Raw genomic sequence first — 25,580 nt, forward strand, 5'->3', positions numbered from 1 at the left:
ATTACGTCTACGGGCGTTTCTGTAAAATTGAGGATCCCTGTGGTCACACACAGTATGCATGCTGGTTTTTTTATCAAACAAAATGGTAAAGTATACATACACGATGTACATTTTAGGAAAGGTGCGGTGTTGATGCTAAAATCTAATGTTGGACCGCATACTGATCATGTAACACAGTATCGCTGGACGTAGTTGGGTTTCTTTTTCTGGTCAGCTCCTCATTTGGGTAGCACCTGGACTGTCCCCGTTGGCATTGAGACCGTTTGTTCTAAGTAAAATTCGTTAAGAAATGCTCGTTGTGAAAATCAAGTACCATAATTAAAATGTTTCCTGTATGAGCACTTCATCAAGTCCTACTTCAAAAACGCTTTATCAGCAGCTTTATTTGCTCCTTCGCGTCTGACAGAGAGTGTGGTACAAGCATTCTCCAATAAAGGTGGCTAGCGCGGCTACTAGTCCCAGAACTAGAAGTGTAAAGGCGCCCTGCACGTGGGACATAGACAGAAGAGTGGGTCCAGTATTCTCCGTCACGGCACTGATCTGCACCCCTAGCTGAAGTCTTTGAGACAAAAACTGACGTACCACTTCTCCCTCAAGGTGCAAAGGGATACCGGAATCGACGAGCCGACCCAGCATGTTGTTAAGGGATGGCATGAACGGTGAGCCCTTCCTTGCAATCATCGCCACGCTTCCCCAGTACAAGTCTTCACTCATCAACCTCAGCGTCGCCACAGCTTCCTCTCCTAGGTAAGACCCAAGAGCGAAGTTGCCTGGAAAAGTAGGAAATGGCCATAAGTTTTCAAATGAATTTAATCTGTGTGTGGAAAAATGAAATAAGTACATTTTTCTCTCTTCTCAGAAACAGTAAAAACTATATATCCCGGAAAATGCGGCTTTGTGTCTTTCTTGTACTTTCTCTCGAAACAGTCATCATCGCCACCATTAGTGTTAATAGAGGATGGTTGTCCAGTTGTGTTTCCTCTTAAAGCAGTAATCACGACCATTAGTGTTAATAGACGAGGGTTCTCCAATTGTTCCATTAAAACAAAAATTACCACTTCCTTGGTTTATCCAGGTCAAGATACCTTCTTTTGCCCAGATGGCCAACTGCTTTAAATGAAATATTGTGGTACAAGTTCATAGAAGTGCTCTTTGAAGATCTTGGACTTAATACCGTTCTCTACTCGCATGTCGTTATCAAGCAATAATCCAGGTCCTTTATTTCGTACATATAGTAAATACGTCGTTTCTTTAAGAGGATATTTACTAATCAATCACTAATTAAAACAGTAAATATTTCACAAATTTGTTCTCTTTAAAGGGAGATGTGAAACTTAAGAATTGATTTGAACAAATCTAAAAATTCAATGAATGCTATATCCTAACAACATTAATTGCTTCACACCAGACAATCGAAGGTACATATTTCCCTTTAGTGACAGAAACCGGTAAGAATCACTGTTCTCTGCCAACTTAGTCCCTTACTCTAACGACGGATTCAATAGCTGCAATAGCCAAAATAACTCTCCAAATTATTGATAGCAGTAGTGTCTTTGACTGACATCCAAAACCATTATTTTCATTTGGGTACATAATTTGAGACTAGCTGTAAAATACACAATACTGTTACATGTCAGCCCTGTGTAACCCCCTTTCGGTATTTCCTGGAATGTACTAGTGAGTCAGACAACAGGGAAGCTCCCAGCCATCCTGCAGGACGTGCCCGGTATTTCCGCGTGTTGTTTTCTTCGTCTAGTTTCCCCGTGCGATTCTGGGAAGTAAAACGGGAATATTCTATCTCTAGCTATATCGCGAATATTCCAGTACTCATCAACTGAGCTATAAAAAGGAGGCTAGCCGCGAATAGTCATTCGGAATTGGAGTCAGTATGTTGGGGTGGGTGTTGGAGTTCGGTGCCTGGACTGGGGCGATAGCGATGTTGGCTGCCGTCAGTGTCCCACCGGAGTTTGAACGAGGAGTTGTTGTTGCGTCAGAGTGTCGAGTGAGTAGCTGGACTGAGGGGGGCTGTATTAGTGTTGGCTGCCGTCAGCTTCCTTCTGGAGTCTGAGTATTGTCGCGTTCAGAACGGGATAATGTGCGCACTACCTTGGAGCAGCTGTTGTGAGTGTGATTAGAACAGTGTTAATGGTTATTGTTGTGAGGAGTATTGTCCTACTGGTCAGCACTGTTGAGCTGCTGCTGTTTAGTTGTCAGTGCCAAGTAGTTCACTGTGTTTGGTTTCGTGGATTGCTGGACTCTCTAGAGTCGAACCAGTCATCGTGTGGTGTGTGTCCAGTAGCCTGTGTTCAAACCTAGCTCTCTGCACACAGATGCTGTCTTATTTGTCTTATACAGTCCTCCGAACCAACCTCTTTTCTTATTTCCCTGACTACATTCCTGTCTGCTTCCCTATACGCTTCTATCCTCTCCCTATTAACCACTGACCTTTTTTGTCACTATATATGTCCAGTCCATCACTCTGTTCACCTCGCTGCATTTCCTCCGGGCTCGACGCTTCCAAAACAGCTTCTATGTCCGCACTGGTTCCTGGTCTTCCCTTTTCACCATATCCGTCTTCACCGGTATTGTTTCCCAAGGCTTGACTTTCTTTCACTTTCGCCCCCCTCACTTCTTCTTGTTTTATCCTTTCTTCTAATTCCCGTAAGTTTGTCAATGTCCGTATCTTATCCACCTGCGATTGGTCACTACCAATTGCTATCCCCTAATGTGCGCTTTTAATCCTTGTTGTCTGGCCCTCACTAAATGTTTCTTCCACAGCGTCTTGCTACTGCATTGAACTACAACACGCTGTGGTTCATGCAAGATGGATCAACGCCACATACTGCAAACATTGTGTTGGATTTTTTTTGCTATTTGCTTTACGTCGCACCGACACAGATAGGTCTTATGGCGACAATGGGATAGGAAAGACTTAAGAATGGGAAGGAAGTGGTTGTGGCCTTAATTAAGGTACAGTTCCAGCATGTACCCGTTGTGAAAATGGGAAACCACGGAAAACCATCTTCAGGGCTGCTGACAATGGGATTCAAATCCACTATCTCCCGGATGCAAGCTGCACGGCCCTAACCGCACGGCCAAATCACCCGGCACATTCTTTGCTATATGTTATGTTCTCTATTCTTAAAAATTAATAAAATGATGATAAGTCAATGATGATGGTGATGGTGGAGAGGAGATGTTAACACACAATCTGCAATGAAAACAGGGGATTCATGATACCATACTGACAAAATTCTCTGTGTAACTAAACGAAAGTGGGTAATAACGATGATTCTAAGAATTATTTTAACACAAAAAAGTAAGTTTTAATATACACCATTGGTTCTAGATTTAGGTAGGAAGCTAATAATCTACATGACTTAGTGCATCTTACACAAGTATGAATTTATATTAATACTTACGCACTACGGCATTCATTCTCACGTTTCTCCGTGCATTCGTATAACCTCAGCACTTGGGAATAAATCCCGGCAATATCTTTTGAAAGAGTTTAATGTCGTGCATTTCCTAACTCTAACGGGAAAGAATTCCATAGCCTGGCACCAAACACTTCGAATTAACTGCTATATACCGATGTTGGATTTATGGGTGTAGTAAGAGAGTTCGATCGAGTGTAATGCTGTTGAGTTAAGGAGAGGTAGCTAAGGTCTAAGGTAAGATACTGTGAGGGTCTTCATTTGAAAGTTGGAAAATGAGTGCAGCAATGTGTAAATAACTAATTTGCTTAATCTTTAACCAGCCAAGTGTCCCGTAATAGGGGAGCGACATACGTGGAATACGTTAATATAAGCATAAATGGATGCAAGAGTTCAATGCTTTCTGCAATGTCTTTGTTTGTTATTCGGTAGCGTCAACTAATACAGCATTACAATAGTTGGTATGGATATCACGAGCTTCTGTATTAATCTTATGTGCATAGTGTGTGGAAAACGCGAGTGGTGAATTCTGAGTGTGTGAAGTGAAGCATATACTTTTCTGCAAATATCAGTTATTTGTTCATTCTAGTCTCAGATTTCATTTATAATGGCCCCGAGAATTTCCACAGACTTTTGTAATGGTATTACCATGCCGTTGACTATGAGTGGACGGCAAGGTGTTTCTTTTAGTATATCTATAGTTCTTTACGTTCTATAATCCATAGTCTGTCTTACCTTGTTTAATTGCGATAACATTTTCACTGGCGTAGGTGTCGATTAGGTTTATATTGTTATTCATTTGTCGTATGGTGGTATCGATATCTTGTATTTTGAACTGGATTTAGATATTTTAGGTCATCTGCATAGGGATAATGGGCACAATTATGTAAACGGTTAGCAATACCACTAATGAAATGAATAAATAGCAGAGGTTGAAGTAAAGAACTCTGCTGGTCGCCTGTAATTTTACTCCTTCACTGAGAAAAGCCATTATGGTCTCAGTTTCAATGACGGAGAAAAAATGACATTCACCTCCCCGCGGTAGAGAGGGGGCAACGACTGTTTATGACAATTTTGTTATATGCAAGCGGCTAACGAATTAAGGGACCGATTATCTTCCGGTATAAGAAGTTCCCCTCTACCAAGTGCCAACAGTCTCCTTGAGGGTGGATGAGCGGGTATGGGTAAGGGCACTCTATTATCCTTGGGACAGGAAATGGTCCCAAAGGCCGGAAGAACCTACAAATGGTCAACGGCATTAGGGTGCGGAAGGCAACGGGAAACCACTGCATTAAAGATTATGAAGGATATCCCTTCAAGTTCACATGGCATGGCTCTGTTTAACGTGAAATTATTATCCGGAGTTTCTATTCTCCCTTTCGTATCTCCGGGAGGGATTCTTTCAACGTTGCTATGAAGGACATCCGAAGATGGCACAACTGCACTTCAGAAGATGTTTTCCATGCTGCAACATCACGTTTGGAGCTGGCTATGTGGACCGCCAACCTCCACTAGTAGAAGGCGCCTCAAGAAGAAGCTAACGTTTGTTTGTGAGATCTGCGGAGAACACGCGTACTACAGTGGAAATGAGACGAAGCCCTTGCAAAATAACTAATAAGATGTCAATATTAACAGTGCCAAATGCGCTGTTGAACTCTAGTGGAGTTACTAGTGTCATTTTGCTATCTTCTATGGCTTTTCTGATGTCGTCCGTCGCAGTGGTGTGTCCTTTCCGAAAACCTGATTGAAGGAGATCAAATAGCGAATACTTTTCCACATCTGTCGTATCGCTGATCTGGCACCACCCGCAATTCATAATTCGTGAGCGAGCGGTTAGAAAATCAATTCGAACCGCGACCTCACAATGCAGGAGTGAGGTAGACATAAGAAATTTCGAGTCAGAAAATGAAATAAAACTTAAAGGTGTCAAGATAAAATAATTATATGTGTAAGAAAATGAAATTGAAATATACATTGGGAATTATTAAGGAGATGCAGTTCTGAGCAGTAGAAGCCGTTCAGACAATGGTGAAATGTTTGAAAAAACATAAGATACTTGTAGTTATTTATCACAGTATGTACATGGTCAAAAGGATGTCAGGGCACGGATTAAAGCGCACGTAGCCCAAGGAAATTTCCGATGTTCATCCTTCTAGAACAATTGAGAAGCTTTAGAATTTCCTCAGGGAAGGGATACTGCTAGCCAATGAGAATACGACAAATCAGGAGTACGCAGGGTTCAAAGTTCGGCAGAGCATAGCAACAGCGAAAATCCGAAATTAAGTTAAGGGAGAACACAGTGAGGTGGTTAGTTTTCATAGCTCACAGTCAGAAGAAGTAGTTGGGAAGTTAGACTGGAAGTCTGGTGGGACAATAAACCGGTCAGGTCGCGTTCAGTATTCGAGCAGAGCTTGAGAACAGAGTACCTAATCGCAGAGCGATAGTAAGTATCTTAAATACTCGAGATACCGAAGTGACATTTGATAGCCCGCTAATAAATATCCACCAAATACAGTGGAATGACGCCCCTAATCAAGCAAAAGTGCGCCCGGTACAACAAGTATCGCAGCAAGCACAGCAACCTGAAAATAAGTCTCGTGAACAGAGGCTCATAGAGCAATTACGGGTAGACCACTTAACTCCCAGAGATAGAGAAAAGCTATATGCGATTTGTGCAGAATATAATGACATATTTCATCTCGAAGGATATAAATTAACGTACACGACTATCTTACAGCATAGGATAGATATAAAAGAGAATCAACCCCCTATAAATGTTAGGCCTCATAGAATTCCCGAAGCATTGAAAGACGAAGTACAGAGGCAAGTGGATAAAATGTTAGAAGATGGAATAATCACCCCTAGCACCAGTGCTTGGAATGCCCCTCTCTTAATTATTCCGAAGAAAATGGACGCCTCAGGGAAGCAGAATTATCGAATTTGCTTAGACTACAGGGGTCTCAATAATGTAACGATAGGTGCAGCCTGCCCTATCGCGTTAATAACTGAACTATTGGACGCACTATGGAAAGCACGCTATTTCTCCACCATGGATTTGGCGTCGGGATATCACCAAGTTCTAGTACGAACAGAAGACCGTGCGAGGACGGCATTCTCTGCTTTAGGGCGCCACTATCAGTACGTCAGGATGCCCATGGGACTCCGTAACGCCCCAAGCACCTTCGTCAGATTGATGAATACAGCCATGGCAGGCTTATTAGGGGTTAAAGTTTTGGTTTATTTGGACGATATTCTTGTGCACTCGAGTTCGATGGAAGAGCACCATCAAAAGCTCAGAGAGGTCCTCCAGAGACTCAGGGAACACAACCTAAAGCTACAGCCAGACGAGTGCGAATTTTTACGCACAGAAGTAGCTTTCTTAGGGCATATAGTGACCAAAGACGGGGTAAAACTAGACGAGCGAAAAGTGGAAGCGGTGAGGAACTTTCCTAGGCCCACCACCACTAAACAGCTCAAGGGATTTCTGGGATTAAGCGGCTATTACCGCAGATTCATACCAGAGTATAGTATTTTGTTTTGCTGGTTGCTTTACGTCGCACCGACACAGATAGGTCCTACGGCGACGATGCGACAGGAAAGGGCTAGGAGTGCGAAGAAAGCGGCCGTGGCCTTAATTATGGTACAGCCCCAGAATTTTCCTGGTGTGAAAATGGGAAACTACGGAAAAATCTTCAGGGCTGCCGACAGTGGGATTCGAACCTACTATCTCCCGAATACTGGTTACTGGTCGCAATTAAGTAACTGCAGCTTTCGAGCTCGGTAGAATATAGTAAAATCGCGAAACCGCTGTATGAGCTCTTGACGAGTAACGTCCTTTACGTGTGGACTGATAAACAAGAGACAGCCTTCTGCATTCTGAAACAGAAGCTAACAGAGCAGCCACCGTTACAGTACCCCGATTTCACGAAACCGTTCATCCTAACTACGGATGCAAGCGGAGAAGCACTCGGCGCCATGATTTCGCTGGAGAGTTAGTCAAAGACTTGTCAGTAGCATATGCAAGTCGAACCCTGAAAAAGGCGGAGAAAAATTACTCTGTATCGAGAAGGAGCTCCTAGCCATTGTATGGGGAGTTAAATATTTCAGGCTTTATTTGCTAGCTAGACATTTTACAGTGGTTACGGACCACAAACAGCTGAAGTGGGTGTTCAATGTACAGGACCCACCTTCACGATTGATCAGGTTCAGATTGAAATTAGCAGAATATGATTTTGCAATCTATATAAATTGGGAAAAACTAATAAAAACGCCGATGCGTTAAGAAGAATCCCAGCAGAGTCTGAAGGAATAGAAAAGACGGAACCTGAGACAGCGGTAAGAGTAGTAAGCGCTGAAGGCCAAGAAGCCGTATTAACAGGTGAACAGGAAGGAAATTCTAGTAGGTTTGACCTCAAGGACGCACAAGCAGAGAGGTTAGACAAGAATCAAACCCATGATCCCAACCCCGTAAATGCTGAGACAGAAGGAGCTGAGGACGGAAAGCAGGAAGGTTCACCTGAAGAAGAAGTTCAGAACCTCACTAAGGAAGAGAAGCTGAACATTCTACCGGAAGCGCATTGTTCACTTGTTGGTGGACATCAGGGCATGACTAGAACGTTAGCCCGAATCAAAGATTTTATTCAGTGGCCTGGAATGAAGAAGGGCATGGATAAATTCGTACGCTCTTGTCCTTCCTGTCAAAAGAACAAAATCGTAGGCCCTGCAGTTAAAGCGCCTATGACGGTGACTGGTACTCCAAGCACAGTTTTTGAAAAAGTAGCAATGGACGTGGTAGGCCCACTTCCAGTGACAGAGAATTCCAATCGTTTTATTCTCACCTGCCAAGATCAGTTAGCTAAATATTTAATAGCTATTCCAATTCCTAATCAAGAGGCTGAAACTATAGCCAGGCCATTAGCAATTAACATAGTCAGTATTTTTAGGATTCCTAACATTATATTAACCGACATGGGTAGTAATTTCATGAGCCAAACGTTCACAAAAATGTGCAGAATGTTAAAAATAAAGAAGGTGCACACAACTGCGTTTCACCCACAATCTCATGGTAGTGTAGAAAGAGCTCATCGTACCTTAGTGGATTCCCTGAGACATTATATTTGCTCAGAACAAAATTATTGGGATAAGTATCTCCACACTGCTACATTTGTGTACAATACTACTCCACACACCAGCACAGGTTTCACACACTATGAGTTAATTTTTGGTCGCAAGGCGAATATTCCAGGCATACTACAACGAAAACCAGAAGCTACTTATAATGAGTATCAGAACGTGATTGAAGAGCTAACGCACAGGTTACAGGAAAACCATGAAGTAGCTAGGAAAACCCTCATCAGTAGTAAACAGAGAGAGAAGGAAATTTATGATAAAAAATGACATGAGGTAACTTTTCAGATAGGAGATAAATTACTCCTTAGAGATGAAACTCTACGCCAAGGTCGTAGTTCAAAATTTTCCCAGCCTTATCGGGGCCCCTACGTAGTGGAAAAAGTAGATGGTGTAAACTGCTTGCTAAAAGTTAACAATAGGGGCAAATTCATAAAAGTCCACAAAAATCGACTGAAATTATTTATTATTTAGACCACATATTGAAGGATTTTTGGCCCTTATTTCGGCCACGGTAGACCACACCCCTTCTACCCCAATGGCTTTTTGGACCTATCGAAGCTTGCTGGTATAGTTACACTAAATACTCCGACAAACCTCGTACTAAATTTCCAGGGGAGTATAGAAATTTAACCTACATCTAAAAGGGCCTAGAATATCGGTGCGCAGGATGCAGAGTGCGTAACTGGTCAACATCTTTCATAAAAGAGTCATGAAAGGCGAGGACATGACTCATATGTACTCTCGCAACTTAGGGTATATTCTACTCTACAATATATTATAGGTTCCCGTCCTATGAATGGACAATTAAATTTCATACACACTAAACAAATTACTAAGTCAAAGAAAATATCAACGACCACTCTTTAATGAACACCCTATACAAGGATACGTAACAAATCTGTAACACATACTACGCAATACTTAACACATAATACTAGTGAAAGTACCACACTCGAAGGACGAGTGACCTTTACAGATAAGGACGCACTACAGTTGTGTTAGCAAATGAGTGGTATGAGATAAGACGGCACATGGTCGTCCCAGGATGTTCCCACATGAAGGAAACAAAGCGAAGTATACCCTACATGGCCAGAGCTCAAAGGAAAGGAAACCCTGTTATAATAACGCTCATCTGAGCGTAGACACCACAGAACATGATAGTACTACTCTTGAAATTGAAATCTATGTTCTCTTGCAAACATCGCAGGCAATTCCTAGGTCGAAAGTCACCCTTTATAGGGCTAACCCCCCCTAAGTCCTAATAATAATAATAATAATAATAATAATAATAATAATAATAATAATAATAATAATAATAATAATAGAGAGTAGGCTAACTGAAGAGGAAGCATGATGAATGACTTTGTCACTCAAGGCTAATAGATAGGGGTCCCTCGAAGCCCTCAGCATGAGTCGCTGTTAGTAAACCAGCACGCCTTACCACCGATAAGAGAGTGAGGCGAACAAACTTGACCGCAGCAAGTGAACATACGGAAGCGAAATTACATAATAACCCAACAGGGGTGAACAAGTCAGAGCACATGTATGAATTATGGTGGTGTCTGCACTTAGTAAAACCACGTGCAGAATATGAACGTCGACATGGGAATCATTTATTAGGGCAATACCACATACGTACCACATAATAGGGTGAACGTAACCCATCTTAGAAGTGAGTTACTATTATAGTGTTTGTAGTTCACTACAACAATTGTGATTGCAGAATCTCACATAATACAATAGGCTATATGTGTTCAGTTGAACAATGTGAAGACGAAATGTGGACTGTCAACCTCATAGTGGAGTTTATTCCCACCGTAGGCTAGACAATAAGACAGTGTTAGGTCAGCACTGTAAGACAATAAGAGATGTTGAATTTAACTCTTCTGTTCTTTTTCTAATTCAGATAGAACTGGCAAAAGACGCAAATTTGTACAATAATATCAAAAGGAGTAGTAGTATATAAAGAATAGGTATAAATGCATATCGAGTAACCAGTCTGAAGGTTGGTTGGATCCTCAACAGATCCACCCTGAACCAGTGTAGATGACCTAGGTGTCACTAAAGAGGCATACTAGAGAATAAAAGGTGAGATAGTTTCCCGTTGCCTTCCTCAATATTGAAAATGGGCAACGCGCGGAAAGTGAGGGATAACAGGCATGACAGGCAAGTGAAATGAAAGATAATTAATACACATAGATTAATCAACTTAGTAAGTACCGGAACCAAAGCACTGTCGGTATGTTAATTAAGTTATCAGAAAGAACAAATGTCAATGATTAAGATTGCGAAAGAGCAAATGACTGCCGTCCGTTCGACACCACAATCAATGAACAGTACACTGTATGATGTCACTAACAATGAGCTAAAACTTAGTCAAAATTTGGAGCAAATTAAAATTTTTATAAAATTGAAACCGAACAATTAGAACAAGCTTACAACCAACTTAGCATAGAAGTTAACATTAATCAACATTTAATATAAATTGAGGACTTATTAGTCCAAATACACGAACAATATAATGTAATAACCTCAGCCATTACATATGCTCAACTAGGAATTATTCATGTTCAAATATTAAGTCCCGCAGAAATAGTTAAAGCTTATAAAAAGCAATAGGACAACTGCCTCAGAAGATGACCCTACCATTTGAATTGGGCACAACTCATGAGTACCTAATTTATAAGATAGCCAAGTTACAGGCTGTCATTAACCAAGACGTCTTAGTGTATGTACTCACAACTCCTCTCAGTGACGGAAAGAATATTAAGGTGTACAAAATTCTTCCTTTCTCCACACCAATAACAAATGAAAATCATTAGTTTGTAATAATAAGACCGATGTCAGAGTTCATTATGATAAGTGAAGAACAGCAACTGTATGCTTACTTGTCCAAGGACCAAATGCTCAAATGTAAGGCAATCTCTGAGGATAAAAATGTATGTCCATTAGAATTTCCCTTGAAAATTACACATGGAGAAAAGGATTGCATTTTAACCTTATTAACTGGTTCTAGCTCCATACCATTAAACTGCCCTAAGGATATAGTGCAAGTGCAACAGTCATTTTGGAAGTCTATTAATATATATATATATATGCAGCTCAGAACCAACCAAGTTATCAGTCACCGAGCTCGATAGCTGCAGTCGCTTAAGTGCGGCCAGTATCCAGTATTCGGGAGATAGTAGGTTCGAACCCCACTGTCGGCAGCCCTGAAGATGGTTTTCCGTGGTTTCCCATTTTCACACCAGGCAAATGCTGGGCTGTACCTTAATTAAGGCCACGGTCGTTTCCTTCCTACTCCTAGCCTTTCCCTGTCCCATCGTCGCCATAAGACCTATCTGTGTCGGTGCGACGTAAAGCAACTAGCAAAAAAAAAGTATCAGTAGTTTGTCAGGAAACAAGTGTTATAACATTAAAAAAAGTAGGTATCCTTGCCTTTTATGAAACTTGCACTGCCTACGGGCCAAATATAAAATTAAAATCTTCAAATAAGGTGAATACTACTAATAAAAAGGACATAATTCCTGATAATTTCCTAACATACGATTGCTGTGAACATTTGAATGTAAACCTAAAATTACCAGATTTAGATTTAAAGGAAGCTCCCTTACGTAACATACTAGTACGTGAAAATGATCTCAAATATGCTAGTAGGAAGGATGAAGATGTAGAAAAACTTATTAATAAGAAAGAAAAGGAATTGCAATTTAATCAATTGTATTCACATTTCAATGTCTACAAGATTATACTGTGGACAGTTATAGCAGTAACAATATTAGTAGGAATTTTCACCTGTTGTAATTGTTGCCCCTTTTATTTAGGACCAACATATAAAAAATGTTGGAAAGATACCTCAGGGTGTTGCACCAAAATTTGCCTGACCCAAAAGATTATAAATGAAAATAAAGTTAAGGCTAAGAATTCATACGATGACTTAGTAGTGCACTTTGATAGAAGTAGACCTGTCACAGGTCGTGTCAGCATTCATGAAGTAGAAAGTGAGGATGACACTATTAGTCAGGTGCAAACACCCCTCGGTAAGAAGTCACGCACAAGAGTATACGAGTAAATTAAACATGATTATTAAGAAGGGAGTTTTGGAACCTCTCATGGAAACATGAAAGAGTATACTATAAGCCAGGGCCTCTCAGGGTGCATGCACTGTGCACGGTGCAAGAGACGACTTGGCTTGGTTGACCAGAGTGCAGACCCCCCACTCCTCGATTTGGAGCAATAGCGCTTACTCTCTCTTTCCTCACGCCTGTCTCGCTCGCTCCGCCTGTCTCCCTCTGCCCCACTTGTGCCGTAGCGCTCCAAATCCAAGCTGACTTGAGCCGAGCATAGTCGAGTTGAACCGAGCTTAGCCGAGTAGCCCATAGACGAAGCGTTGATCCGAGCCATGCCGAGCGGCAGCGATGCACAGTGCACGGAGCTCTTGCGCCTCTATCTGCACGCGTGAGATTTTGGGCGTTTGAGAGGCCCTGCTATAAGCAATGTCCACACAAACAGGGAGCGAGGAGAAGTGCCTGCGTCATGTGAACGCACAGACTTCTTTTCCGAAGGGGGAGGTGTCGTATCGCTGATCTGGCACCGCCCGCAATTCATAATTCGTGAGCGAGCAGTTCGAAAATCAATTCGAACCGCGACCTCACAATGCAGGAGTGAAGCAGACATAAGAAATTTCGAGTCAGAAAATGAAATACAACTTAAAGATGTCAAGATAAAATAATTATATGTGTAAGAAAATGAAATTGAAATATACATTGGGAATTATTAAGGATATGCAGTTCTGAGCAGTAGAAGCCGTTCAGGCAATGGTGAAATGTTTGAACAAACACAAGATACTTGTAGTTACTTATCACAGTATGTACATGGTCAAACGGATGACAGGGCACGGCTTAAAGCGCACGTAGCCAAGGAAATTTCCGATGTTCGTCCTTCTAGAACAATTGAGAAGCTTTAGAATTTCCTCAGGGAAGGGATACTGCTAGCCAATGAGAATACGACAAATCAGAAGTACGCAGGGTTCAAAGTTCGGCAGAGCATAACAACCGCGAAAATCCGAAATTAAGTTAAGGGAGAACACAGTGAGGTGGTTAGCTAGTTCATAGCTCACAGTCAGAAGAAGTAGTTGGGAAGTTAGGCTGGAAATCTGGTGGGACAATAAGCCGGTCAGGTCGCGTTCAGTATTCGAGTAGAGCTCGAGAACAGAATTACCAGCAATCGGTAATAAGTATTCTTAGGCATTGTGCCAGGAAGTTTTAGGTACTCAAATAATAGAGTGTTTAGGTAAAAGGGAACGCATTAGCGGACTTGTAAAACCACTAGTATAAACGGGAAGTCCATAAGAAATATTACGCGACCAGGGAAACGTACAAGTATCTAAACAAGCAGTTGGAGTTCATATTCTCGACTGCCGACAAGACTTAAATAAAAGGGAGAGCGGTGAAAGACTTCGACTGCTCAGTTATTACAAGTGAAGGTCTCTGGAGGAGCCCACTTAATAGTCGCTAAACTACACGGAGGAGACTCAAGGGAAGGCATCATTTAAAGGCTTATAGTATCCTACCACAGAGTTCAGCAGGGAATAGAACTGTACGAGATTAAACCGGATAGTTGGGATTTTTAAGTCCACTGTCATATCCTGGGAATATGGCAAATCTTGTACGAGTTGTCTATTGAACCCGACAGGGGCATGATCCAAGGACCTTTGGTTGATATCGATCTCCGTAATTACGCACGCAATGCTATTAAAGGGAAAGAATGCTGAAAATGATTAATATTCATATCATTAATAGAGGTCATACCGAAACTAATTAATATTCATACCATTGAGATAGGTAAATTGTGTCTTTTAAAATTATTCTACGAGATTTCTTTGTCTGCGACTTATTGCGCAGTATTATCCTTTGTGTAGCGGGGGCCCCGCAGATGAAGCCAAGCCAACTTAGACCCGGGAGGGGTTATGAATGGGGATTCCCTGTGACATCACTCGAGAGGAGACATCCCTCCTCAAGATTCACAGAATGAGGGGAAACTAACTTCTTCGAAACGAAATACAGGAGCCATCTTGGACTCGGACTGGCCAACTTAATTACCTACGATCTAGAAAATTAATGAAACTCGAATTAGGGGGTCATCTCCCGATTTAAAAGGGATAAATGTCACTGGGACATTTATTTAGAGTGTTTAATATCCTCTTCCGGGATAACTTTCAGAAGAAGAAAGAATACTGTGTGGTTTCTGCGTGGAAAAGTATTGGGCCATCTGTTTATTCTCACGACACCTCCTCGAGAAAGGGAGTTCACCACGCATGGTGGGGGAAGCAGAACAGATTTTAATTAATTTAAAGAGATTCACCGAAGGATAATTGAGTGGTTATGTCTAAATCGCACCAACTAGATACTGGTCACCGATTACCCGTACTATTTTACCTCGAGTACGCCGGGAATAGGCGCTACACAAATTAGTGGAAGGGGTATTGCTCCCTTGTAAAAACTACTGCAGTAAGGGACAAGCGTCAGTCGGGGTTAGTGGCTTATCGACGGCGAAGCTATGCTCGGTTAAGCCCCGTTAGTTCTTTGTTCAAGTGAAGTTAACTCCTATTTTAAGTGAAATAATACAGTTCGCATAAACAGTGTACAGCTTTGATCTCTGCGACGGCTGTGTTAACTTTTTAGAAAACCGTGATATGTAAAGTAATATTATTATCATTACGATAGTATAATAATTTGACGTAGCAGCAGACTGAATAGGAAAACCGAGAGATAGAATAGCTTACGAGATCGTGACCGGACGTTCACATTGAACGCTGTTAACCGAAGTGTGAATTAAACAGTGACGTTGTGTGTGTACAGGATTATCTGCCAAGGGCTCCACCAGCATCGAACAATGGATCTTCAACTCCAAGACGGAATGGAAAATGAAGTGATCACCGTGGTGCCCATGGAGGAGGAGTAAGCCCAGGATGGACCGCCCGAGTTGACGAAGGTGTCATCATCATGTGATAGAGATGAGTACAAAGTTCTAATATCTGGCATGCATAGAAGGGATGGGAATATTTATTGTAAACTGACGCTATAAGAGATTAAAGATGTAGTCCTGTTGAAATAGAGCGCCGGAATGGGCGCGTAGTTATTAATTCTTAGTTTAGGAAACCGACAACAGGTCTGAGCAATTGAGTGTAAATAATTTAGGGATATAATACTCTAGCTTTGCATGGGATAGAGATTCATTCGATTTTTCTTTCTTGGGAGATTCTGTTTGTTTATTTGCGTCAGAAGACCAGGAATAATTAGTTTATGGGAGTGCAGTGAGAGTAGTTGTTAGAGTATTCATTAATTTGATAAGTGTATGGTATGTAAAACGGTAAGTACTACAGTACGGAAGGCACGCAGCTACGAGACTCAGCGGCCGAACTGACAGCCACAACAAAAACTCCACCCTTTGAAATACTTAGATAGGGAGTGATAAGATTAAATTGATTATGTGATTAAATTTACCAGGAAGTGATCATAATACGTGTGTCAAATATCGATTCGTGTGAATATTAATTAATTAATGAATGTATTGCCGTGTGACGATAAAGTAGCCATCGATTAATTAGCAATCAGTAATCAGATGTTAATTGGCGCTCGAGTGCTTAATTGTGTTGTAATTGCTGCATAGATTCCGCACGATGACCATGTATAAGTAAGGTAGCGGGTAAGCTATGTAGGATGGCAATAATAATAATAATAATAATAATAATAATAATAATAATAATAATAATAATAATAATCGGGCAAAGATTACCATTATGATACGGGAGTCGCGTTGTAAAAATGACATGATACTGTTGGGTAGATATGTGTTTAATTCAAAGTGATTTGCGCGAGTCTTCTAAGACCGGAGCTTATTGGAGATGTACCTCCGAATGATATGTTACTGTTTCCTTTTGAAAGGAAATGTTACGCCTGTATGTGGGTGTGGACCCTTAGGGTGGTCAACCGCCGTCTGGCCTTGGCCCAGTGTGTTTCTTTTTTTGTTTGAATGTCCCGTAAGCGGAGGAAGGAGGGACATGGCTGTTAAAGGGAAGTTGGTTTCCTTCAACGGCAGAAATAATGTGATTTACCTAACACGGCAGAGCAGTGTAATAATTAACAAGCGACCCGGCCGATAATGGTAATGTTTGCCAATGAATCGTTGTTAATTGTACGGGTATAAGTAGATAGGGATTACAGGACCCTGCCTTCATCGCAAGAGGTTGTCAGTTCGATGCTCAACGTAGGCAATGGAGGCCTACAGCGTCAGAAGGAAGATCAAGTGCCTTTTATGTATTTTTCTTGCATATCATGTACCATTTATGTGTTTTTTTATGTCATGTGTGGTTGTACATAAGGTCAGTGGTGGTTCTGTCCATCAGCTTGGCGATGTCCAGGATAGCGAGGGTCGGTTTCGAACCCGGGTGTTGTATCATATGTGTGTATTTTATTTTTACGTCATTTCATTGGGAAATCTAGGTCTTTATTAGAATAGGGATTGCTAAGACGTGTTGTCGGACGCATGTTAGTTTTATGTGTTAGCGATAATATAGCCTCAGTGTTATGATAAAATTACCATTCGCTATATGTCACGATACATCGCTTCGCGATACACGTACTCGTTTCTATCACGTATAACGGACAGACGTCCACTAAACAAACTACAACAAACATTTGTAAATTTTAATGTAATTCATTAGTGTTATTTAGTGCGTCATTTCCCATCATCAGTAAGGTTCAATAAACCGGTTTGTGAGTTAAATATTTTAATTCGAATGTGTTCTCATTTTTAGTTATATGCCCCGCTTCTCCTCCCCTGTACGCCTCTAAGCTTACGTTAGTTCAGCGCCTATTTATTTCATACTTCTTGACCCGTGTGCGACCCTGTAGATTCCATGCCGGTGCCAGTTAGGTAGGGGGCGGGTGCACTATGTATTAGTTTTATTTGGATTTAGAGATTGCCAAAAGTATGAAACAGGACAAAAATCCGATACGGGTTTTGCAGGAGACCCTTTTGGAATGGGAATGATAATGACATCATTCAAATTAGCTGGAAAATAGCCAATGAAGAGACCGACGTTAAATATGTTTGTTATTACTGGAAAAATTATATCGATGATATTGGTGATGTACGAGTTTGGAATTTCATCGGCTCCCACAGCTGAAGACTTAATCGAGAGTATCTCCTTCCTTACTTCGTACTCTGTAACCGTTCGGAATTTAAATTTTGGGCGAACCGGTGGTTTTTGCCTTAGCAAACAATTGATGGTACTTTGCACTTATAGTTGTTCTGTTATCCATTTGGAAACAGAAATGGTTGGAATTGATGTATTACGTATTTTCATTATGTTCGTGACAAAGAAATTAACCCATGGCTCATTGAAGGTATTGGACGACTCTAGACGACTACTGCCCAGTATCAGACAGTGATCGCGAGGACTTCCTCAACAGTGTTCATTGGGTTTGTTGACCGGGTTTGCCTCCTGTCATATCACACAGCTCCTGAATTGACATCACGAGACTGAGTGAACCTCGTTCCAGCTCTCCAGTCCGTGGCCTTCGAGTACGGGCCAAATCACCACGGGGCTAGCTTACTCTTGCGACTGGCTACGAAGGTTGAAGAGGCTTAGAGGGTCAGTATAGAGTATTTCAATACGGGAGGATGCAAAACCTTTAAACGATATTATTTCGCCATGGCAAGTACCGTCAACTAGACTGTGCATATACTGAAAATTATGAAACAAACATAACTGAGTTTTAAAATGGAATCCTATTTTAAATTTATTTGCAGGAAATCATGTATTTTTTCGATAAATCACATTTTACGTAAGAGAGAGTCAGTGTAGAGGACTTCCCCAAACTGTTAATTGCGTGATCAAAACTCGGGGTGATCTAGTGTTATTGAAATTAATTTCTGTGAAGAGGAACTTGGTGTTAATTTCCCAATGATTTTGCCTGTTAATGACCTCAGTGAAAGTGAAGACCTTAGTGTACACCATTAGTATCACGAGGTAATTTTATTATGTTGCAATATCAACGACTGTCTGCTGCAGACAGGATAGTAACAGTTTATAAAACCCTCACAAGAACACGAAATTCGAATGTACACAGCATGCCAATAATCAAAGTGGGAGTTCCAATTTGAACATGAGCTAAAACTAATTGAAATTTATTCGTGTGATCAAGTGCACGGGTGTCATTAGTTTACTCGATACAAACATAAAACACCATTGGATCATTAGATTTCTCTTTCTCAGAAGAGATTATGTAATATGACCATGAATACGACTTTCATCATGAAGAAGTGAGGAACCAATTACTTGCTCTCAGTATTACCTCCATTCAGTCGTTCTACTCCTACGGCCAAATCACCCTGTGTTGCTCGAATTGCAAGATCATCATCTGACAGTACATGAAAGTTGTGAACGATACGCTGCAAGTAAGGCTCTGTAGCCTCCTTGATGGAGAATACCCAGGCCTCGTGATTGGCTGCCCAGGGCATGTCTCTTAAAGCCAGGTCCTCCACTGTGTCAATTGGAGGTTCAAATCTGCAACACCAAACATAAATGTGTAAATTAGAAATTAGATATTACTTAAAATACGAGGTTTGAAATACAAAACTTGAACTTTCGGGCTGAAAAGGGGAACATGTATCATTATCATCATCGTACAGCGAGATAATTTGAATTAAGAACCAGTCGAACTGTGTTTTTCCTGTCGGTCACAAGACACCCACCTGCCGAGGTCAATGCACAGGAGATCCGAACATGCCTGCCCTGGTCTTGGATGGAAGGCAAACTTATTACTGAGTGAGTCCCTGCCGAAAGACATGTTTTTGAGTTGTGTGTTGTTCTGTTTTGTGTAGGACTATTAAATCACGAAATATTTTATTGGTCAGTATATGCTTACTGATGCACAACGTGTATTTATTATGGCCCATGCATTTTAACTCAGTCAGGCCGCCAAGTCCAAATATATTTTCAAGAACGATTCTCAGGTGTAAAAGTTGCATATTGTACAACAGTGCTAGATATTTATAAAAACAATAAGGCTGAAAGTGACGAGTTCAGCCAAACAAACGTCTTACTTTCGAGAGGTGTGCCTTAGCTCTCCCTTCACAAGGGGAGGACGATGAATAGCGATTATGGTAGCTACAGTAAGGGGATCGTTAGGGGCATCTTGTCAAGGAACTGTTGGGTAAGCATAGGGGAGTCCCGCCCCGCGGTGTAGGGGGCAATGCGGCGGCCCCGGGTTCGATTCACGACCAGGTCAGGGGTTTTTAATTGTAAATGATGAATATCCCTGGTGTGGGGACTGGGTGTTTGTGTCGTCCTTAACGTTCCTTTCCTCACATTCAACACCTTACACTTCCGCCATTTACAAAATACACGCAGGTTCCCCACATATTGTGCAAGTAGGAGCAAAAGATCTTTCTAGATCGACGCCCCGAACAAATAGCATTTCTTAAAAAAAGCATAAGGGATGACTATGAGTAAGGCCCTTAGTTTCGCAACAACTACAACTCCGTTCCCAACACCAGAACGATCCATTTCAGACTACACCACTTCTTTCTTTCATCCAGGCAACGTTTCATCATCCTTAAACACCATTTTTTGAAAATATAACAGTTCCAATATTTTATTTTTACTTGGAATCAAACAATAAACTATACGAAATAAACAGGACTTCTTGTATTGTTGCCCTTTTGTTTCTTCATACAAGTAACAAAACGAATGACCCATGTGGTAATGTGTAATAACTTCCAGTACGAACTGAAACGTGACACGAGGACCCGTGACTACTAGGACTTGAGACGTCTTCTTTTCTTCTGGTAGGATCATGTCCGGGACAGTGACATCACGAGGCCAGGAGTATGGATGTCTGGCAATCCAGGAAAGTCCTCGTCACCATGAATCCCTCGAAGCTAGATCTTGGGCGACTGTAAATTCCTCTGGAGAGGCAATCAGCAGGATTGTCGATACCGGGGCAGTGTCTCCACTGACTGGACAGGGTATGCGCCTGAATCTCTGTCACGCGGTTGCAGACAAAAGTCTTCTAGTGGTTGGGATTGTTGCTGATCCGTCCTAATATGATGGTTGAGTCACTCCAAAAGGTGAAGTAAAGAAGACGGGATCCAAGGAAGTCAGCGAGCAATTCAAGTCTGGGAAGTGTTACTTTCTTCACGGGCGACAATCGGTTTTTACTGCAAACCAGCGTGACGGAAGAAGTGTTTTTCGTAGTTATCCGAACGTACTGTACAACAACATACGCCCTTTCGGAAGCATCACAGAGCACGTGCACGGATAAAGCATCCTTAAATTTAGATATACCAATCCATTTTGGAATGCGGATGGAAGACAAATACGGCTGATTAGATGTCCAGGCTTGCCATCTTTGGCTAAGAACAGTTGGGAGAATTTCATCCCATAGCAGTCCCTTGCAACAAGTGTCTTGAAAGAGGATCTTGCCGGTGATCAGGACGGGGGAAAACAGGGTTAGTCGGTCGTAAATTCTAGCAGTAACTTGCAGAAGGTGGCTTACTGGCTGGTAAAGTAGTTCAGCGGTCATATCGTCTGGAGTTGGGAAGATGCAGTCCGATTCTGCATTCCAGTTAACACCAAGGACTCGTGTTTCCGATTTCACCTCTCGAACTTCTGCTCTCAAGATGGCTCCGAATTCGTAAACCATTTCGAAATGGAAGTTTGATGTGTCGACGTAGGCCTGTGAGTTTATAATAGACGACGGCGGCCAAGTTATCATTATCGACGCTACCTGCAAAATTGTCCATAAAATTACAACCATGCAGGAATGCTGCTGCAGTGGGATATTTTTCCTGATATAGTGTAACCAGTTCTCGTAGAGTAGCGGAAAGAAGGAATGGGCTGCAGGTAAGTACAAACGGTAATCGTGTAAAGCGATAGGTTACGACGTCTCTGGTCATCTGGTACGTGCCATCAGTGGTAGTTTGGACCCGGTACCTCATAAATCTTATGAGATGCCTGTCATTTTCATCTACGGCTAGCTGTAGAAACGCTTGACTTCCATCGCAGACAATGGCACTTTAATGCATTCGAAAACGGAGCAACGTCACTAGAATTTCAGCAGCAGATTTGGTCCCAACTCTACGGCATCATTTAATGCTGATTGGCTTAGTTAATGAGAAGAGGCATAGAACACGATCCTCCATTTTATGCCCTCTCTCTTTTGCTTCTTCACAGCGTGATGTGGTAGATAGAAGACGTTTCCGGGAGTCTCATACGTTGGAGCTATTTCCACTTGTTCCTTCGTTATGTAGCCCATCATGTGCGTGTGGTACATAGTTCGGGAGTCCGCATCCCGATACATTCGTTTCACAAGACTCTGAAATCTTTTCTCAGCTGTTGACCGGTTATCAGACAAGACGATATCCTTTTTGCTGGGAAATGATACAACTCTTCTTCCGTCTTTGAACCAGTGGGTCTCATGAAATGTTTGAAGGATAGCGGCATCCGTATCGTCCGGTTTCCTGTCTCGTTTAACACGAATGCCAATTGTTTCTAAATCCCAGAATATTCGTATGGTTTCTCCAGATATCCCATTATTAATGCCTGAGACATAGTGTGTCGTAACCTGATTTACTGAAACTCCAAAATTCCATTAGTATGCAACCGAAGACTGTAGGTAGCAGCACGACGGAAGGCGTGATTATCATCGGTTATTCCAGTTTTACAATTTTCCAATAATTGTCCGCGCCGATTAGTATTTCAATAGGTGGTTCTTCGTTGTCAATTTGCGGATCTCTGAGTGACAGGTTCCGGAAATCATGAGGGACACTTGGATGAGAGGAGAGGTATTCTCACTTTCGAAGGCCATGAGTATTACGGTTGTGTTCGTTGCAAATCCAAACATGTCAAACTGAATAAGTCGGCGTGGCATGGTACTGCTCGATGTCGCTTCGAAGTTTGTCAATGCAAATTCTCGACTACAAGTCACGCGTACTTGAAGAGCATCCACCAAAGACTTGGCTAGAAAACTGGACTGGCTTCCGGCGTCTAGCAGACATCTTGTTAGTTTAGACATGCCCGTGGGTCCTTTTATCCAAATCGAGCAGTTTGAAGAAAGGAAAAATTTGATGTGGTAACTTTTATTTTACTGACAGACGTGGGTTGAGAGTTCGCGTTACAGATTGATATGTGATGAAGTTGCTTACGTTTTGCGCAAGTTGCTTACATTTTGCCATTTCTTGTAGCACTGGCGGACGCTGTGCCCTCTATTTAGGCAGATAAAATATATTTTGCAAAGTTTTAGCTTGTCTATTCTGTCCTGAAGGAGCTGTTTCTTTACATTCTTGCGTCCAGTGGCCTCTCCTTTCACAAAAGGGGGTTATTGTCGCCTTTCTTTTCGTCTTAGATTTTTCTGTTCCGTGGTAACTTGAAGAGTAGCCGCTGTTGGGGTGTAGGGTGATGGAGGTGGCGTGCTATTATCCTCGTATCTTCTAAGATTTTAGTGCTGCTTCTGACTTTTCATTGAGAAATTCCATTAGTGCCATCAAATGACCTTCTGGGATATTATCGCGTTTGGCATGGATCATCCAACGTCTACAAATCTCAGCACGCGACCATACAGTTTTACATCTTTCCCTAAGGCCTTCAAGGCCTGAACTCTTCGGTGGCACTCCACGTATGTCATATTTAGTTCCTCAGGGGTCTCCGAGGAAGCGAGCTTTAAATTCTCCAGGAAGTCCAGGGGGGCCTGAATTAATCTGTTCTTGTCTCCGTAGCGTGCTATCAGTATTTTCTCCGTCTGTTCTACTGCGATGCTATCTGCGAGTCGCTTTGGTTCCCCTTCGAGATACAATTGCAGGAACACGTGCTTGTTTATGTCGGATATAGATGGATTCTTGTCGACTGAGGACTGGAATTGCTCCCAGAACGTGTACCAAGTCTCTATGTCGCCGGAGAACGGTTCGAGCCTGATCGTTGGTAATTCTACTCCTTGAATATTCGTGGGATGAACGTCCGAACAGGGTGTAGAAGACACGCTAGTTTGTTCTTTCTTCTTTCTGTGGAGGCTATTAGCCTTCTGAATAGCGCATCTATATATTCTTCACAAGTACATGCGTCTGCTTCGTATTCTTCCTCTTGTGACAGGTCGTGTATAGAATCACTAGAGCAACTGTTGCAATATGTCTTGAAGACGATTATGCATGTGTTGGATCTTACTGATGTCTGTAGAGTCATTACTGCCTTTTAAGAATGTGGAGAAGGGCGTAGCAATATTAAACTAATTTTGTTCGCTTCCGTTTAAGCCCCTTAAGCACCTGTTCGTTGTCAGTCATTGTGAATGTGAAGTGCCGGTCGGGTAGAAGTGAGGTAATTTATTGCTCTCCGAGGTAGGTATGTGACTGAGGGATGGGGTGGGTCAGTTCTAAGGCGATGTAGTATGGCGAAATCGTAAAGATGGCGCAGTATGCACTCTTCTGACTCCAGTAGGTGCTGACAGATGGCAGCACTAGTCACGCACTTAATCTTGGAGACACATAGAAGGCGACAGATGGCGTTCCTATGGCTATTCAAAATGGCTAGCCGTGCTCACTGAGACAACCATGCGTGCATGCACCAGTAATTTCGACTCAATCCATGCAGTAGTTGCGAATTCCTTTGCTGGCATGCTCCGTTAAACAAACGATTCTTGATATATTTCACAGAATGAATAAATATTGTACTCGTCAAGTGCGTGTCAGATATTACTGGCTGGCGTCTCGTGTCGTGTCGTGAATTCCGTGAATTTAATATAATCTGTACTTCACTTCACTTTCCACTTCGTATCTTCGTCTAAAAATGTTCAAAGTACGTCGTCTCATGATACATTGATACGTAATTTGAACCATGAGCGAGTTTTCAGCACCAATATGTTGAGTTGTAACGTACAAACGGTAACTACGTCATTCTTACAACACTTTATTACTACAACCGTTGCCTACGTTATAATACAAGGCCTGGAAGTAGAGCCCGTAAAACGCTATCGAAGTGGTCACACTGAAGTTCAATGCGGGCCGCTAGGATCGCTTTCTTGCCCCCTGTGTACCAGGTTCGCGCCTTTAAACGTGTTTATTAATTGAGTTGGTTGTGAATGTATTATGTATTCGTCTGATGTTAAGCATTTGCAGTTCCAGTCATGGTTTATTCACGAGAAATTAAAGGTAGTAGAATTTCGTTTCACAAGTTTCCATTGAGTGTTCAATGTTCGAAACATTATACAGAGGAAGTATCCCGCATGAGATATGACTTCAAGCTGATGAAATTAGGCCTCTGTTCCCAAGTTTTGATCCGAGTTACGTCATAAGATTCGGGCGACCCCAACATTTTTCACTAGACTTTTTTGTAAACAATGCTACCGTGACCGGCGATCATTTGAGAGGCCTCTTCAAACTCAGAAATCTTAAATTAGGAAACCAACCAGAAAAATAATTTGCCCAACAAATTTGGAGAAAATGAATGTAGCAAGATCTAAAAATATTGTATTTTCCCCTGAAACAATCTCTGGTTTGAAAAGTATGGAGGTGGTTCGTCCCGAGAGCATTAAATACAGTTTAAAATAAACCATTTGTTTTATGGAGCATTTTATGAAATTGTTCGATGCGCATGACGTCTGCAACACCTCACATGGGACATATTCCAGGAATGAGAACAAACGAGCATCTTTTAGTACTGAAGATGAACGCCTCAGTTGGTTAATTAATGATTTCCTGTCATATATTAAGAAAATTCAAATGCATTCAGAGAAAGTAAAAAAGATTCGTGAGGGAAATGTATTATAGATCTTGACTACCCAATCCACTGTGGCCTGCGTAACATATCTCTTCTTAAGTATACATTTGCATTATGCATTGACGAGGAACTTAACAAGCAATGACATAGAGCTCTTCTTGGTCCTTCGCCATCCAACAGTTTTTCTACACCGTAACTCAGGAACGCAGGGCATTCCCTGTTAAAAAGGTGTTCTGACT

At 41.8% G+C, this 25,580-nt stretch overlaps 1 protein-coding gene across 1 annotated transcript in view; it reads right to left on the reverse strand.

Moving 5' to 3' along the window:
• Positions 1-381: 381 nt before the first annotated feature.
• The window catches only part of LOC136858372 (probable glutamate receptor), a 231,669-nt gene continuing 206,470 nt past the window's right edge, over positions 382-25,580 (reverse strand). The window contains exons 7-8 of the mRNA XM_067137865.2: positions 18,929-19,140; positions 382-770 (exon numbers count right to left, since the gene is read on the reverse strand). Coding sequence (XP_066993966.2) covers positions 382-770; positions 18,929-19,140 — 601 coding nt within the window. The remainder of the gene's footprint in view (positions 771-18,928; positions 19,141-25,580) is intronic.

Source organism: Anabrus simplex, chromosome 1 (assembly GCF_040414725.1).
Source record: "Anabrus simplex isolate iqAnaSimp1 chromosome 1, ASM4041472v1, whole genome shotgun sequence".
Classification (NCBI taxonomy): Eukaryota; Metazoa; Arthropoda; class Insecta; order Orthoptera; family Tettigoniidae; genus Anabrus; species Anabrus simplex.